A 19,015-nucleotide genomic window follows, 5' to 3' on the forward strand; every position below is an offset into this window, starting at 1 on the left:
TCACTCGCGCTCTCCCTCTGTGTATAGAGGATGTGCTGAATGGTGCGCTTCGAGGCGGCGGCGGAGGAGCAGTACCCGGCGGCAGCTGGCAGCCTCGGCAGCCCGGCTCGGCTTCCCTTCGCCCTCCGAGGCTCCGCAGCCACCGCGGGCGCCCGACCCCGCGTCCCGCCCGGGGCATGGCCCGGCGCCTGGCCCCTGCGCGCCCCGCCTGCTGAGCCGAGCCGGAGGAGGTGCGGAGGCCGGGAGGCCGGGGGAGGCCAGTGGGGGAGCAGAGTCGAGCGCCTCGCGAGCAGAGAAAGGAGCCCGCGCCCAGCGCCCCGTCCCTGCCGCGCTCGCCCGGGCCGCCCGGAGCCCCGATGAGCCCAGATGGCCGGGGCTCAGCCCGGAGCACGCTTTGCAACTCAAGCCCGTGTGCGTGTCCGACAGCCTCAAGAAGGGCACCAAATTCGTCAAGTGGGATGATGTAAGTCGGGGGCAGCGGGCTGGGGGCGCCGGGCACGGGGCAGGGCGCTGGGCGGGCGGCGTGGGGGTGGGGCGAGGGGCGCGTTATGCAATGGGCGCACCGGATCCGGCCGGGGCGGCCTCGGGGCGCGCGGGATGGCCACTGCCAGGGCGGCTGGCTGAGAGCAGCGGCTTCGCGCGCGCTCCCAGGGCTCCACGGGTCCAGGAGTTGCCCTCCTTGCGGGGTCTGGCGGGCGCCCCCTGAGGGTCTTCTGTCTTTGGGGCCAGTGGAGCAGGAGAGGCAGGCTTTGCCAGGCGACGGTCCTGAGAGTTTGGAAAGTGTGAAGTTGGGACCTGCTGGAGAGCGCTGGGGTGTGACCAAGACGCGCCCCTCTCCGCCCGCAGACGCACCCCCCATTATCTCTTTTGCCCCCTCTCAAGAAGGAACAGCCTCGAAGTCCGAAACTGTTCAGGGACTGCTAACCCTCTTGGCGCTCTTATGGGAGCCCACGCGGCAGAGAGCACAGCTGTCCAGCCGACAGGTGGTCGCTGATGCCAAACTTCAGCGCCTGGCTCAGGAGTGAGGGGCCTTGAGAAGGGCCGGTGAGAACACAACTGAGGAGGACGAGAGGGCAGAAGGGGGAGCCCTGAAGGGTCCAGGAGGGCTACTGTTTTTGGGAACTGAGCTGGCTGGAGTCTTCAGCTCAGAACAGACCAGGCAAGGCATTCCCCCACCAATTTATGTACGCCTATTTCCAAGTGGGGCAGAGCCGGATCTCCAGGGTTTCACATGAGCCCTGGACCCCAGGACTTCAAGTGACACCCCCCCATTGCCTTCAAACACTTATATTAATAATCTTGCTGAAAACATGGGAATCTTCAGATGAAGGACATTATCGTATCAATTTATATGTCCTGGGTGTCATTCAAAAGGTTTGATGAGAACAACCCACTGGGATCAACCTGAGCCGTCAGGATCTAGAGAAATTTAGGTCCAAATGACGAAGACATCTCTTAAACAGGAGGAATTATAGGAGAATAATGTGTTCTTCTTGCTGAAAAGATTTTCCACCTAGTAAATTATAGCCTGTTATCCTCCAGGGTATTTTTCTTTAATCTTCTTAAGCCATTTTCCAGTGTCTGAAAACAATTTAAATATTCCAGGTAGGGAATCCAATTACTTAGCTGAGTGAGTCTGTGTCTATATTTTGTCCAGTTGGAAGTGCAAACGGAACTTGGAGTATGAACCACAGCTTCCTTGAAAGCTAATGCCAATTATTAAATGCTGCAGGCAAGGATGTAAACATGCATCCTTTTACTGAGGACTTTACACTTCTCTTCTTCCGCCCCAGTGTAACGACCGGATGTTTTCGTAAACGGAATAGAAGCTAGACAATAAGTTCAGACACAGATTAAATGCTTTGTTTGCGTGATGGGAAAACAACAACAATAAAAAAGAAAATGCAGTTCAGCAAAAAATTAAACAGCCTTGCCCATCTTGAGGTCTCGAATAGAGAGCTGATGTGATGAGCAAGAAGGTAAGGGCAGAAGGGAGAGAGAGGGAGAAAGACTTTACAGGATATAAAAGGGTATTCCACCATAAGCTCTGAATTTATTCACAGTGATGATTTTAAACAATGGTCCAGAATGTCTTATTTGGAAGAAGATAGCCAGCATCACTTTGAAAATGAGGCTCTAATGTGGAACACATTTTGATACACCATGGTAGATGATTTTTATTATGTCCATTCATGGTGTGTGTATTTCTTTCTTAGCTGCTAATGCCAGGCCCTACCCTAGATCGCGGGGTAGTGATGAATGTAGACAGACTCTGTGCTGTTACAGACTTTACGTGACAGGTGGACGAGACAGAAAATGATAGAGAACACCGATCATATAGAGATGAGGAGTGATGCAATGAGAGTAATGGAGACACCTGTCAGACACTGCCTGAAGAAGGTGAGAAGTGCCCCCTCTGAGCACAGCGACAGTGACTTTCCTGGGAAACCTTACAGGAAGGATGTAGGCAGTAAGGAGTGGGAGCCTGGAGAATCTCAGATCTTCTATAGGGGAGAACCTAGAGGGCACCCAGGAGTCAAGTTATCTGGAATAGGATGAACTCTCTTGCAAGTTCCTTGGCTCTCTGTCTCTATGGTGATCTGTGAATGAAGAGGAGAGCAGACTTTCTTAGGTCCCCTGTATTCTCCTCAGGTGGATACAGGTGAACTAAGTTCACATTTGAGCTTGGGTTCCAGTTCCTATTTGCCCTTCCAAAATCAAGCCAGTGATACTGTGTAATGAAGACAAAAGAGAACTAGATTTGGAATCCAAAGGCTTGAGTTTAACTGCTGGTTCTCTTGCCAGCCAGCTGTGTGGCTTCAGGTTAATCACTTAACTTTTCTGAATCTTTGCTGCCTCTTGTGCAAGACTGTCAGAATGCTCCATTTTTTACCTATTTTACAAATAATGGTTGGGAGTAGCCAGTAGGTTAAAGCAGCACTTCTCACACTTGGGCGTGCCTCAGAAACATCAGAGGGGGCTTGGCCACACTCAGATTGCTGGGTCCCACCCTCAGTTTCTGATTCAGAAGGTCTGAGGTGGGGCCTGAGAATCTGCCTTTCTCATAGGGTCTTGAATGCTACCGAGGCTGGCGGTCTGGGGAACCACACTTTGAAACCACTGAGATAAGGTTTGTGGAGTAACTTAAAAAGTATGATAGACAGCTCCCGTGATCTTGTCAGCCTGTGTCAATTTTTGCTAGTTTGTGATTTTAATTTTATCTCTATGCTTGCATGTTGAGAAATTCATCCCATTATTACCTTTCTATCTAAGAGGTAGAAGGACCTCAATGACAAAATCATGGACAAGCTTTTTGATCTTATGGCATATTTTATGAAGTGTCTCTGATGCCTAGGGTGGCTTAACTCACATTCATACATGTCTTTTGAATTTCCTTTATGCAATAAAAATTTTTCAGTAGTGTCGCCTGATTCTGGTAGGACTGTTCGAAACGGAAAGAGGAGCTAGAAGATCTTGGAGAGGCCGACTCGTCTGCCTTTGAGAAGGGGAGACTGCTGTGTTTTTCATTTTGGCTGTGACTGTGGGAAATATCTGCTGCCCCCTCCCCCAGGCGTGCATCCCCACCTGCTTGTCCAGAGCAAAAGTAAATGCTGGAAATAATTTTTAAAATCTCTCAAATATCTGATCTCCCTCAAAAACTGTAGAACCCTGCACTCTGGTCTTTAAGAAGAACGATGGGCAAACTCATAAAACAGGTTCTCAATAGGCCACTAGAAAGCATAATAATACATTTGAAAATGATGAGTGTGGGGCTATTTAGAATTGTGGAGAGATGATTTCTTGTTCCTTGAGTGGTTAAAACACCATAATCACCCATCCTGTTTTTCTGACCACCATATGGAATGGAAGATGCCACCTGGAGGTGCGCTGTCCTGTGTAATCTTTTGGCTACCTGTCAGCGTCATGGCTGTGGATGCTCTAAGAGTGGGAGTCAAAAGCTTTGACGTGGCACTAACCAATCACAACAGACAGTAGGTGGGCGATGGAGCTGGAGCAGGGTCCTGGAGAACACCCTCTCATACCAGGACCAGGGACTGGCCTGTCTTTGGACTGATTGTGAGGAGGGCTGGGGGTCTGTGGGGCACAAAGAAATATTTCAATGTTTGAACAACTGGTAATAGTGTGTACAGTCAGAACATCAAGGCCAAACCTTGTCCTCCAGAACTTGGTCAGCAGCTCCAGGACTGACCTATCTTGGTAATCTGTTTTACCAATGATATCAAAGGATGCAACTTTATCCTTGCTTTTATTTTGCATTTGTATATTATGAGCCCCTGTAGTGGGGACGAGTGTATAAGGGCTGTGGGCGTTCTGGGAGAGTTCTGGTGAGATGGACAGTGGAGAGGGGAGGTTCCTTTCTGTATCTGAGTTAAGGAGCTTGAGAGATGGTGAGTCTGGCCCCCCCCTCTCCTGGTGTTTGGCCTTGGTCTGTACTGGGAAGTATGTGGAGGAAAAGAGGAAGGCTAGAAACCATACAGTAGGCCCTCCCAGCCCCTGATTTGCCCCTGTGTAAGCTCCCAGGGCCCTGTCTCCTTGTTCCACAAGCTCTAGGGCATGGAAGGCTTCTCATTTTTTGTTCTTTCTTTTTCTCTACTCTCGCCCTGCAAATTCCAATCTTGCTGTAAGTTACTTAATGCATTTCAACCTCAGGTTCCTCATCTGTGATGTGAGGATTGTAATATTTCCTGCTGCACAGAACAGCTGTTAAGGTTAAGTGAGGGAAGGCACATGCATTGTTTCTGTGTAGTGCCTGACACACAGGAAACCCTTAATAAAACACAGTTTTAAAAATTATTGTCCCCGCAGTAGGTAGAGGGCCATGAAGTTTTTCATTGTGGCCAGTGTATGTTAGATGACTCTTTTATTCTGCAAGTGGGAAGACCCAGACCTTCCTTTCGTTCCCTGGAATGTGTGCATTGATTTTCATATTTTATAATTGGAAAAAGAAAAAAATCAGATTTTTACCTTTTTAAAAAAAATTCAGGTGTTTCAGAAAAACGGCATCTATATAAAAAGCAGGACACATTCTCTTTAAAGCAAGTCAGTTTAAAAAGCATCCAAAAATATTATTTCTACTTAAATTCTTTATATAGATAGATAGATATTATTTCCAAATATATATTTGGAAAGAGGAAACAATTAAACAAAACTCTTGTAATTTAGTAAGAATATATATATATTTCAAATAAATATATATAAAAATAATCTTTGTACATTCCGTCTCACAAGCATAACTGCAATGTTGTAATTGTGACGGGCTAAGTTGTTGGAGGAGAGGACTGAGGAAACTCAAAGGTTTGGATTTGCATTAATGCCCCATGGATTTGAAACAAGTAGGCCCTCCTCCCTCTCCCCCGCTCCTCCGCCCACAAACAAAATCTCTGCAGTTAAAACAGGTAATGGGAAAGGCGCAGAATACTACCTGGCATCATGCACAAAAGCTTAGTTAGAGTATTTGCATTCTGAAACTCTGCAGTTACGGTTTCCAAAATGATGGCAGCAGCATGATGGATGACCCGGACAAGATACATGGGGGAGCAGAGGGGAAGGGTTCACGAGGTGGGCATTTGGCAGCACTCACGTTGGAAAGGTCATGGGAAACAGGGAAGAAACAGCTCTGGCTGGTAGGTGGTGGTTCCAGATGGGACCCCAAACGAGGGAGAGACAGATTTTAGACTGAAAAGCTGGCAGGTGCCCTCTCACAGGCCACTTAAATACGCCCAGATATGTCCATTTTTGATGTCCAAAGAGCTTCTATGAATTTCTCATTGATAGTAATTACTTTAAGTGTGAAAGTATTAACTTTTCCAAAAGCTAGTCAAATAAAGCTATTTTAAGCTTTTTATCAGAGTGTAACATGCATACAGTAAAAGACAAAAATCAGACGTCCCCCTGGATCCGTTTTCACAAAATGAATACTTTCCCAAGCAGCCCCAGATCAGGAAGAGCACTGCCGCCCGAGGTGCTCCCTTCCCTTCCCTACACCTCCTCCCAGGGCTAACTAACGATCATCCTTGACTTAGAACTCTGTAGATTGGTTTTGCCTGTTTTTGATCTAAAAAAACCCATTTTTTAGTTTCCAGTAAAAACAAAACAAACCCTCTTCAGCCTACAGCATGTTTTTATTGCTGCTGAATAAACCCTCTTGAACAATAACAACAAAAGTGACTTACCTTCTGTTTAGGTGGCACTTGATTAGGCCCTTGTCTGTCCTAAGGTGAAGTCTGGGAAGGGAAGCAGGTGTAAATGCCCCAAAGGAGGAAACAGCTAAACAAAACTCTAGTAATTTAGCAAGGAAATATATTGCCTACAGGCTGTTACTGGCATAGGAAAGCAGACCAGCAGACTGCTGTTTGTGGGATATCTTTTTCTCTTCTAGATTTTCTCTCTTACCTTGCCTGACTTTGATCTTCTTACCTGTGGTGCGTTAGGATAATTTGCTCTGGCTATTAGCATATCTTGAATACTTCCCTTGAAAGTTCAGCCTATCAATAAATAGCTTCAAATTACATTTACCCGCAACGATGTTTAAATGGGACAGGAACATTTTCCTTTTTTATGTCGAACTTGGTAACCCGTGGTTAAATGTTTCTTTATCAGGATCGGTTCATGTTATCATGAACAAGGAGTGCTGGCAGAAAATGGAATGGGATTGATTGTGAATTGTTGACTAATGCTATGGGTCTCACCTAAATGACATATCCGTGGTGACTGAAAATGTTGGCTTTCCTGTTACCCAAGCTGATGTTAGGTTCATGCAGCCTTTTCAAATCATGTCATAAATTCCATCTGCTCAGGCAGATTTCATAATGCTTCCCTTTCCCCATCTATGCCATGTCTGATGCCCCAATCTAAGCCATGTCCTCCTGTGTATCCATAGGGAAAGGGACTGGAGACGTATTTCTGAGCTCAGTTATACATGAAATTTTAAGGAAGCCATTAATTTCTGTAACAAGCTAACTGAAATGTCATGTAAAGAGGGCTAGATTCTTTAAGAGTTCTGGTTCCCCTCTGATCACGTTCAGTTCTATTATTTGATTTTGTTAGCTTCTTCACAGGTTGATTTCAATTTTTGGAAATTTTAACTTTAATTTGCATTCTGAAAAAAATGCTTCGGTCTGTGTCTTAATTGATTGACTAAGTCTGTACATTTATCAAGAAACTAAATTACTGTAAATGAAGAAAGAGACTATTACATAAAATCAGAGAAAATACTCAATAGTAAAACAGAACAAAAGCATCCCACATTTCATGCTTTTTCATTTCAGGGGCTCTTTCAGTTCGTGATATTTGCTTTATGTTTTGTTTCTTTTTATTACATTAAAGTTGTACGAAGCAAGTTCAGGGAAAATGGATTAGTTACTGAAGAAAACACTTTTACCTGAACTAGTCATGATGGGTACCAGTCTATAACATCGATACCTAAAAGGTTAAGAGATTGTTTTCCTGTTTAAAAAAAAAATCAAATTTTCCTTGGAACTTCTTTATAAATTAGGTAAGAGAAAGTTAATTTGATTCATTTTATAGAAGAGGCCATATGAACTCAAAAAGTGATGGGAGACCACAGAACAAGGCAGCAAGCGGGCTAATAGATTTAAGAAAAAATGAAGAACACTAAGCATGAAGATTTCTCAGGTGTTCCGTCTCAGGTATGGTTGAGTCTCACGTAGCATCACTTTTCACACCCTTTTAGTGGGATTTGTTAAAATGCAGCATCTGGAAATCTAATGCTACCTTTAGCAGACTCTCTGGAGGCATCTAATATTCTGGCTGTAAATTAAGTTCCACCAGTGTGAGATGCACTCATAGGAGATGTGGAGAGTGGAGGTGTGAGAGAAACCACCTTTCTGCATTCTTGGGCGCGTTGCCATAGATATGTGAGATGTTGAAGAAAGAACTCTGATTCTTCTTCAGTGGCTTGTTTCCAGGGCCGTGGGTCTAAAGAGGAAATGGCAAGAGGGTGCTCGATGTTCTCCGATTACTCTTGCTTTCTCTTCAACTAAGCTGGTGTGTTCTTGACTCCAGGACTTCCTTCTGGATTTCTTACCCTCTGACTGTGCTGGAGGCAAGAGTTCTCCTCAAGGGTCAGTGCTGTGGTTTTTGGGGTCATTCATGGAGGCCCAACCTGACGCCCACTTCCCCAATCCTTGTGATTCTGTCAAATGCTTAATTACCTGTAAGTAAATCCTTTTATGTTCAAAATTTCCAGAGATTTTCTGTTTTCAGAGAATTCAGTCATCAAGACTACTTTGAGTGGTAGGAAAAGGGCATTATTCCCATTTTACATAGAAGCAAACTAGGCTAACGAGTTGTGACTTGCCCAAGGATATACAACTCGTTAGTTAAATTTAAAATTAAGTCTGGTTACATTTTGGGCTCTTTCCAGCCTACCATGGTATCTCCACACAGAATCCTTTTGGTGATAAAAGACTTTTAATAGAATCCAGATCAATACTGGTTGAAAAAAATTCTTCTCCAAAGAATCACCCCGATTTTAGGGTTCATACAAATGGGGTTTAGATCTGTACAAACTTACACCTTTTGGCTAGTGTCTTCAAAAATCAGTTATTTTTATGGTATATACGCAAAGTCCATTTTCGTCTACATCGTATTACGTGGGAACACAGGGAAGCTTCATTGCTACTTGGAGGCATAGAGGCCAGTGTAATATTCTAGTCTGCGAAGGTTCTGATCAGTCATTCAATACAGACACATGGCGTATGTGGCTATTCAGGAAGGGTGTTAAAACAAAGGTCATTTTTTTTTCATTGCCTACTAAGTGACACTTGTGTGTCTAGCAAGACATGTACTTCTCCACCTTTTTCTCTTCCCAACATACTTGCAAAATGTTGCCTTTTGTTGGTTTCCTGTTAAGACCGGTCCTGTGGCTTCTTACGGAAATCGTTGATCTTGGAAACTTTGGTAGGCATGAAGGCAATGTGGACAATGACCCCAAGCAGGACACAGAGTGGCTTGGATTTGAGGTAGTGTCAGCTGAGAGGCCAGATCTAGATTACCAGTACAGGAAGGTGCATGCAAGGAAGGGGGTACCCCTTGTCTGCATTATAACTGGACCAAGGCACCTGGAGGACTATAGCTTTATGTTATTTATCTTCTTTCTTAACCTAGAGCAGAGCATAGACTTGGCACTCAGTAGGTGCCGAGAAAATGTTTGTGGAATGAAGGAAGTGTCTGCAGTGTGTTCACACAGGGGAGGCAGACCTGGAGGCTGGTCCTGTTCTGAAGAGACCTTCATGACTACTGCCCGTGGCATTGGTTGGAAAGCCCTGCCTTACATCCTTCCATTCTATCTGAAATCTCCCAGAGTCCTAAGGGACTCTGTGGCCTTCTTAGATAGGGTTTCTTGATGAGAGTTGGAGAAGCATAATGTTTAGTGTCAATACAGAGCTGACTGCTGTTACAGGACCGATTTCCTGTAAGGTATAAATGTGGCATAAGGTTGAGAGTGTACTCAATTGCAATTTAATATTGGTTGAAAATTATGATGCTCAGTGTATTTGCATCCCGTATTCTGAATGTTACCAGTGACTTCTGTTTTCTGAAAAAGACGCTCACAGGACTACCCAGGTATTGTTGTGAAAATTAGCCTTTAAAGCAATTCAGACACATTGGGAGCGACAGAAGGAAGGACTGATGGTTGTGAAAACATTCTCTTCATTATGGTAATGATTCACGAAGACTTCCTTCCTTTCCCACTCCTCATTTAATTACTGGGGCCACCTACATTCTCCCACCTTACCTCTGGTCTCTGGGTAAGCATACCTCTCTAGGTTCCAGACCCTTGTTTCCTGGTTTCTCTGAATCTTGGCTTTATTATTATCTCCCCTTTGATAGTGTCTGTGAAAGTTTTCCCTCTTCTGAAGCTCCTCCAAGAACACATCAATATGCCTTTTAGTCATAAGAATTCCAAGGTAGAATTCATGAGCCTTCCTTAGTTACTGCCCCTCCATCATTTTCCTGCCATGACGGAAGTGTTGTTTAAACCCATGATCTCCCTTTCCTGACATCCCAGCCACTCCTTTTCAGTTCTCCAAAGCCTTGTTCTGCCCTTACCATTGCTTTTGAGATTTCTCTAGTTGTGGCTTCTGGCAACCTGCTAGGCATCAACCCCAACTGATACTTTCCAGAACCTGTCTTTGCTTCCTTGCTTCTTTTCCTGCTGTAGCTTTCCGTCCACCCATGCAGTATTCATAATGAAAAGATGTATTGATGCCTCTTATAAGCTAGACATTTTGTTAGTGTGGTGAAGTTGTGATGATAAATGGTTTGGTTCCTGCCCTTGGGGAATTTGTATTCTATTGGGGGAGATAGATGCTAAAGAAATAGAAGTGTAATTATTTCATTATAATGGTGGTAAGTGCTACAGAAAAAGGTAATGGAAGTACATGTGAGCATAAGAAATGCGGAAGGGTCCCCTGGAGGCAGTCTATTTATGGAAAGACCTGGGTTCTGAGTGGGACTTCGTCAGGCCATCAAGAGGAGGGGGGAGCGTGTCAGGCCAATGGAATAGCACACGGGGGCATTCCGAGGATCAAAGGACGTCCTTGGAAGGACAGAGCGGAATAAGGTGGGGAGCTTGTGGTTCAGGTAATGCTGGCAGGATGGCAAGTGGCCTGCTGAGGCCACTGCAAGGTTATATCATAAAGTCGATGGGAAGCCATTAAAGCCGTGTTTTTCAACCTCAGTACTATTGACATTTGGGGTTAGATGATTCTCTGTTGTAGGGAGCTGGCCTGTGCATTGTAGGATGTTTTGCACCGTCCCTGGCCTCTACCCACTGGATGTCAGTAGCAAAAGCCCCAGTGTCACCAACCAAATTATCCCTTGACATTGCAAAATTGCCCCAGTTCAGAACCACTGATTAAATTAAACCACTGATTTAAATCTTAGCTGATTTTAAAAAGTATTGGGCTAATACACACACACACACACACACACACACACACACACACACACACACCACGGCCAGTAAGCACATGAGAAGTTGTTCAACGTCATTAGTCATTAGTCATAGGGAAATGCAAGCTCAAACCACAGTGAGATGCCCCTTTATACCCACCAGAAACTATATCTTACTAAAATGGACCCTTTCCTCAGTTGATGCCCCCATTAAGCAACAGTATCTTGGATGACTGGGGATCTGGGCTCTTGTTTGAATCTGGACTACAGTGTCTGAAGTAACCTGTGTAGTATGTGAAGAAATGTGTTTCCAACTTTTCCCTGTATGGTGTTAACAGAGATTTTTATTCCTATCAGTAAAATGCAAATATTGAAATGGTGCTTCTCACCACCGTTGCGAATCTTCTCTTCTGGACCTGGTAATAGACCTCTCCTGTCTTCCTTTATTTGGGGGGAATATCAGGCTGGCTAGACCTGTGGAAGAAAATTCTCAACAATGCTGATGCATGTAGAAGTCTGACCTCATTGATCCTAAGCCAATACCTTAGCATCGTTTATTGTTTTATTATTATTATTATTATTATTATTTTTTGTTTGTTTGCATAGTTAGGGCTGCATTGCCAATGTTTGATGGGACCACATCTGCTTTTCTGTGTGACCCTTAGAATTCTTTTTCCCTGTTTACACAGCTGTTTTCCCTGCAATGTATATATTTGCCATCTTTGGCTCTCCTTTCTCCTGATGCAGGTCTTGGGGAGTCCCTCTGGAACATTGTTATTTTTCCTTGTTGACTCTGTAATATTGATTAATTTAGAAGTGCATGTCTTTGTTCATATGTGTTCTCTTGTAACAGCATAAAAACATAGGATCACCGTGGAGTTAGGATTGTGGTCGACGTTGGCCAGTAGACTTTCTGATAATGGTACTAAGGGTCTTTGTGCCTGTGGACTGGTCCTTGACATTAGCCGTAGGTTTAAGGTGATTCTTTGCACTCCTTTGCTAGAGCTGCCCTTATAAGGTACCACTGACTTGGGGGGCTTAAACAACAGAAACTGATTTCCTCACAGTTTTGGAGGCTAGAAATCTGAGCTGGTTGGCAGAGCTGGTTCCTTCTTTGTGGGCCGTGAGGGAAGCATCTCTTCAGGCAAATGGCCTGGACTGGTGGATGGCCGACTTTTCTTCTGTCTCCACGTTGTCTTCTCTCTGTTTCTGGGTCCAAATTTCCTCTTCTGTAAGGACGCCAGCCTCATTGGATTTGGGCCCACCTTTGTGACCTCCTTTTAACATAATCACCTATGTACAGACTCCAGAGACAGTGACACTTATTTTGAGGTACTGGGGTTAGGACTTCAACATACACACTTTTTTGTGGGGGGCACAATTCAACCCACAATATACCTCGACCCACAGCATACCGCAACCTGGCAGAGTATGTAGCTAAGAGGGTGGCAGCATGCTGGCTCTATGCAGATATTTGAAGAATTGACGCTTAGAGAAGCAACTTGATTTATTTTGCACTACTTAGATGTTAAAACTGGATGGTAACTGCGTAAATGGAAAAAACCCAAAATCTGCTAGATGGAATTATCTGACCAAGTTCGCTTTGTGAAAAACATTTCCCTACTAATGAGAAACCTTATTTCTCCAGAAGTTTGAAAGCTGCACTACCCAGTAGAAATAGAATGGAAGCCACTTAGGAAATTTAACATTTTCGAGGAGCCATACTGAAAGAGATGAAAAGAAACAGGTGGAATAAATTCTAACAATAGAGTTTATTTAACCCAATATGCTTATTTCAATATATAATCAATATCAACAATGATTAATGAGCTATTTTATATTCTCGTTTTCATTCCCTGTCTTTGTAATCATACAGTACATCTCAGTTGAACTAGCCACATGGTAAGTGTTCAGTGGCCACAGGTGGCTAGTGAGTCTGTCTTGGACATGCAGGCACAGAGCATGGATTCTCAACTGGGGCCAAATCACCTCCAGAAAAATGAAAAATGGCCTTGAGAGACAAAAAAATCTTTTTATTTTGTATAAAGATATACATATGTCCTGTGTATAGTTAGGAATATCTGTGGTATTAAAATTAGGAAAATAAATGTCCAAAAGGGATCCTTAGTGGGGCAGTAAGGAAAAAAAAATAAGTTGCAAAGCCGCAGCTTTTTATATCCTTGTATTAGTCTCCCTGTGGATCTATTGATGAGCTAGGCTGCAAGTAGAACAGCTTCTATCAAATAAAGAGAAGTAAATGGAAATTTACAGTGCATCATCCACTGTTACTCAAGACAGGTATGTTTACCAGTGTTCTCTTCTTCAAGGCAGATGTTTATTGGGGGAAAAGAAACAACCTTATAACTTGCAATAAGCAAGTTAAAGTTGAATTCTTTTTTTTTTTTTTTAAAGATTTTATTTATTTATTCAACAGAGATAGAGGCAGCCAGCGAGAGAGGGAACACAGGCAGGGGGAGTGGGAGAGGAAGAAGCAGGCTCATAGCAGAGGAACCTGATGTGGGGCTCGATCCCACAACGCCAGGATCACCCCCTGAGCCGAAGGCAGACGCTTAACTGCTGTGCCACCCAGGCACCCCTAAAGTTGAATTCTTAGAAGCAATGTACTTATAAGACACAGGTTTGTCTATATTTGAAGCTCACTGGTCCTCCTTGGGACTTTACATCACTGTGTCCTTGACTGAAAGCTTCTCCCACTGTAGGCCTACATCAGGGGATCTCAAAGTGTGGTCCCCGGACCGGTGGCAAAGCAGCAGCACTGAGGGCTTATTAGAAATGCATGTTTTCAGACCCCAGCCCAAACCTATTGAATGAGAAACTCTGGGGAAAGGGCCAGCAATCTGTGTTTTAACCAGTCCTTTTAGTAAATCTGATGCACCCAGAAGTTTGAAAACCACCATCTTAAATAGAATCCATGTCTTATGGCTATTGATGGAGAGAAATAAAAAATAGACCTTCGGAGAGTTGTCTCCATTTTTCTGCAGTAAAATGCAGCAAAAGTTACAGTGTATCTGCAGTTGCCTTGGAAATGAAGGATGACCATATATTTCAAACTTCAAACTAGAGCATATGTTCTGACAATTAAGAATACTTGTGATCTGGGTTGAGTGGCTACTTTGGTACGGGGAGAATATAGACACTTGCAGCTATGTGGGAGGTGGGAAAAAAGCAGGTGGAATTGAAAATGGATATTCATGTATTTCTGGGTCAAATCCTGCTTTGGATGGCAAGAATGCCAAGTTCCAGCTGATCTTGGAATGTTAGAGGTGATTATGGAGGAAGCAGGCAGGTAGCCGAGATAAATGATCATTTAACAGAGGGACTGTGGCCGGAAGAGTGGGGTCAAGAAAATATTGAACAAAGGAGCTGCAATTTTGAAGGAGGAGAGGGAATAAGCTAGAAATAGCAGTATCGGAAGCAAATGAGGCAGCCTGGTACAGTGTTCTAAAATATAAATTTGAGCAGGTTTACCCTGCCGAGTTTAAATATTTGATTGTCTGGGATACTTGCAGTGAATTGTCAACAAGATCCCGATGAGAATCTTGTCAGATACTCTTGTCTCCAACAGATCTGGAGAATGATATGTTAAAACTGCAGGTTAATTCCAGATTCACCGGAAGTGGGGATGTGTGCTGCTTGCAGCCTGTCAGAAAGTTTCATGTTGCCCGACTCTAGAGGACGGTGGGTGATAAAACAGGTCTGGAAATACCACTGCGATTTATTGCAAATATTGCTGTGAACTTTTGTGCACATAATCTCATAGAAGAAGCTTAAACTATCTTAAAAATTATTCTTTCATTATCATATTAAATTTGTTTTCAGATGTCTTTTTTTTATATTTAGAAGTAATTTTGAAATCTTGAAATTTCAGCTGAATTTTCCATGCAACAGCACAATGCTTGTAAAAGATATTTTCCAAACTGCACGTTAAGAATACTTCTTAAGAATAGCAGGATAAAACAGAATGGCGGTACCGCAAAAACTTAAACACGGGACTATCAATGATCCAGCTATTCCACTTTGGGGTGTAAAACAGTTGAAAGCCAGGGACTCAGATATTTGTGAATCTGTGTTCATAGCAGCATTATTCGCAATAGCCAAAAGGTGGAAACAACCCAAATGTCCATTGAGAGATGCGTGGATGAACAAAATACGATATGTGCATACAATGGAATATTATCCAGCCTGACAAAGGAAGGAAATTCTGACACCCGCTACCACATGGATGACCCTTTAACGCGTGATGCCAGTCACAAAATAAACCAGTCACACAAGGATAAATATTGTTTGATTCTGTTTATATGAGGTACCATTATTAGTCAAATTCATAGAGACAGAAAGTAGGTGGTGATTGCCAGGGACTTGGGGGACGAGGGGACCAGGAGTTAGTGTTTAATGAGTGTAGAATTCCGGTTGGGAAGATGAAAAAGTTCTGGAAATGGATGGTGGTAATGGCTGCACAGCAGTGTGAATATACTTAATGCCCCTGAACTTTATACTTAAAAATGGTAACTTTTATGTTATAGGTATCAGACACGAGAAAAAAAGAATGCCATGATAAACTTTCATTTACTATTTTAATAAATTAGCTTTTAAGCATAATCCACTAATAATAAATAATTTTATGAGCCATGTGTGGTCCAAGTACTTTACCCAAATTATCCTCTTTAATTCTCACTGAGACCCTCTGAGGTAGGTATTATTATTATCTTTTTTTTTTTTCAGTTGTAGTTGTGTAAGATGAGGCACCCAGAGGGGACAGGCATCCCCAAAGGGATGGCCTTCAGAGCCTAGCTTTATGATAAGGCTCACCATGTAGACTGAAACCATTGGTCTCTTCTTCCCATCGAGAAAACAATCCTCAATTCCAAAATTATTTCTGCAAGTTCTAATTTTCATTATAAGAGTTCTTGGTCAGGCAGAGGTTATGCCATACCTTGGTTAGAATGTGTATGAAAAAGTTGAAATAAACTGGTAAGTTATGTCTCTTTTAAAAATGTAATTCCTGCAAAGGCCCCAGTATTTCAGTATAAAAATCCATATCCAGTGACATGTGTTTTCTTGTGCAGATGGTATGCCTTTCTGAAAATTGCCAAAAGAAAAGAACACATGTTTTAGAAATGTTTAATATTATAATTACAGTGCGTGCCGTTTTTGCTTTATAATGTGCATGCTTTAAACTCTGAAGACTATTTGCCTGTGATGTTTTATTTTATCTTATGAAATTTAAATTTGCAACAATTTTGTGTATATCTTTCTGAAAATGTAGACCATGGACTTATTTACTGTTATCTTGGAAACAGCAATGCCCAAATAATATGTTTACTCTCTTTAGTACAATTAAAGATCATTTTATAGCACAAATGTAATTTAAAATATTACCCTCAAGCATGGATTTTAAATAATTTTACTTATATAAAATAGGTAATGGTATTTAATGTTAAAATTATTTGGAAAGCTAGATAGATCTTTGTAATAGAAAACGTCATTTTGTCTTCATCAATAAATATATGCAATGCTGGGCTTTTCCTTTACAGGTAATGCACAGATATTCTAATTATCAGTAAAGAGGCTTAGTTACATGATTAATAATGCTGGGAAGTTAGGATGCCATGTCTATTTTTTGGAAACTTTTACTAATCATTGATGACCTTGGAGAAACTCTTAACAATAATTACTTGTTAAGCAACTCCTGGGTAGGACTTTCTACAGTGACATATGTTGATATTTGTGTTTTTTCTTTTATTTCTAGGACTCCGCTATTGTCACTCCAATTATTTTGAGGACTGACCCTCAGGGATTTTTCTTTTACTGGACAGATCAAAATAAGGTAAAAATTGAGATATGTCTTTCTTACATTTTCTAGTTGGTTGCTGATTTGCCAAGTGTTTAAGTTACCTACAAGTGTATCCTTGTACCTACAAGTTACCTTAAGTATATCTGTTTCATGGATGACCCTTTGTAATTTATTTAAAGATTCTAATTAGAATCCCTAAGGTGGAAATGTCTTAGGATTTTCCAAAGATTCTAGTGCGAAGTATTAGATATATTAAATCCTAGAACAATTGGTATTTTTTCAGGACAAGAACATGGAAATGTGAATTACATTTGCTGTAGAAGAAAATTAGCCAGCATTAGGGACTTAAGTCCCCCCTACAGCTCTACTCATCAAGAATAAAGAAAAATGATAAGAAAATCACTTTTGACCCAAATGACTACAAGTTTGGCTTTCTTTTTTCTCTTCTTTCTCCCCTTTGCTGCTTATTAAGGTTTCTCCCACTCTCAGGGGGGAATTGGGTCATGATCGTTTGTTCACATTAGAAGCTTAAGAATAAGATCCCGTTAGCTGGGACGCCAATATAAGTGTCTACGTTTGGCTCAAGTCATGATCTCAGGGTCCTGGGGTTGAGCCCCATGTCAGGCTCCTTGCTCAGTGGAGAGCCTGCTTCTCCCTCTTCCTCTGCTGCTCCCCCTGCTTGTGTTCTCTCACTCTCTCGCTCGCTCTCACTCTATCTCAAATAAATAAATAAAATCTTAAAAAAAAAAAAAGATCCTGTTAGCTCATACCTTCAGTTTTTCAGGATTTTTTTTCATATGAGCTTTCTCTCTACCATATTATGAATTCAGGACCTCATTTATTATGAAACCAATTGAGATGATTCCATATTGAATTATTAAGAAGTAGAATGTCTGATTTATTTGGAGTTTAATGGGCAGAAAAAAAATATTCATAGAAAGTAGTTATTATTTCAAGAGACAATGCCATGGTTCTGTTCCTGAACCCGTGAGGCCACAGAACACAGAATATTTTGACCCTATAAGCTCTGTTATTTGGAGAGATGGGTAAGCTTTATTGAGTATGCTAAATACATATTAAAACCCATAAAATACCTGGTGCTACCTTGTGAAGGACCGTTAGTCTTTTCACGTCCCTGAGTTAGGTCCCTATAGCCAAAGGTATTGGAATTTGTCAGCTTTTCCTTTTGCCTTTGGGGCAACTTCGACTTCACCTGTGAGCAGTGGTCTGGAACTGACCCTTTGCAATGGCGTGTTTGGGGTCAGGGTGGAGCCTGGGGGAAACTCTCAGGGTAGTGGACAGTAGTATCTGCTCCCAGAGCCAGTCCTGGATGTGCCTGTTTACACTCACCCAAAAGGTGAATTTTAGCCTTTGCAGCCCAGGAGTTAGTTTCTGAGTACGGATGTGCTGGAATCATCTCTGGCCATAGATGCAGGGCTAAACCGTAGACTCCAAGCTAATGTCAAAAAAAATGTATTTGAGTAAGATTTCCTACTTAATGTTCATGTTTATTACTGGGTGTGTTAATCACTTTGGCTTTGACATTCTGTTTGGTTTCCTGCTGTTATGTATAAAACAATGGCTTGAAAGAGGATTTTTTTTTTCTCCTAAAGGCTATTTTTAGAACTGTTGAAGCTATATTCATGAAAGATATATTTATAATGCCTAGGGCATTTTTAAAGGTTGGGTATTTGTACAAGGGACTAAACTGTCAGTTTGATTTTTCAGCTTGTAAATCAAGCTTCTATAAAAGCAACAGAAGGTATTTTGGGGGTTTTTAATAATTCATGGCAACTCAGTTAAGCTCCCTTCTAAGACCAATCATAAATATTTCTTTGCTTAAGAAAGAGAAAGGGTTTAGGACCGAAGGTTCTTTGATGCCTCTCTATTGTTCTGCGAACCCAGGATTTTGACTTATGCCTATTTTCAGATGTAGGAAAATTTCTTTCAATTTTTTTACAGCCACCATCGTCTCTTGGTTGTAATGCTGTTTATGACCAATTGAAACAATGTGGTAGCAATTCCTTTTATCTCTTTATTACTTTCCCTCTCCTGGATATTAATCTTATAGTTCCGCTAAGAGATGGTAAATTTTCATTTCTCACTTTTTAAATACCTAAGTCATCCCTCAGTCATATATCAGAGTTAGGAGGTTTATTTTCTAGTCAATGATCATGTATCAGTATGCAAAAGATGAGAGGATTTAAGCAAAAAAATTAAACTTTTCATGCTTCCAAGTTTGTCATTTTCTTCTGGCTT

General features: G+C 42.2%; 1 protein-coding gene across 1 annotated transcript in view; it reads left to right on the top strand.

Annotated features, from left to right (window-relative positions):
- The first annotated feature begins 227 nt into the window (after nucleotides 1-227).
- Nucleotides 228-19,015, top strand: part of PLCB1 (phospholipase C beta 1) — a 686,722-nt gene continuing 667,934 nt past the window's right edge. Inside the window, 3 exon segments of the mRNA XM_034640285.1 lie at nucleotides 228-386; nucleotides 388-463; nucleotides 16,712-16,789. Of these exon segments, the coding sequence (XP_034496176.1) occupies nucleotides 367-386; nucleotides 388-463; nucleotides 16,712-16,789 (174 nt within the window). The 5' untranslated portion in view covers nucleotides 228-366.

Source organism: Ailuropoda melanoleuca, chromosome 13 (genome assembly GCF_002007445.2).
Source record: "Ailuropoda melanoleuca isolate Jingjing chromosome 13, ASM200744v2, whole genome shotgun sequence".
NCBI lineage: Eukaryota > Metazoa > Chordata > Mammalia > Carnivora > Ursidae > Ailuropoda > Ailuropoda melanoleuca.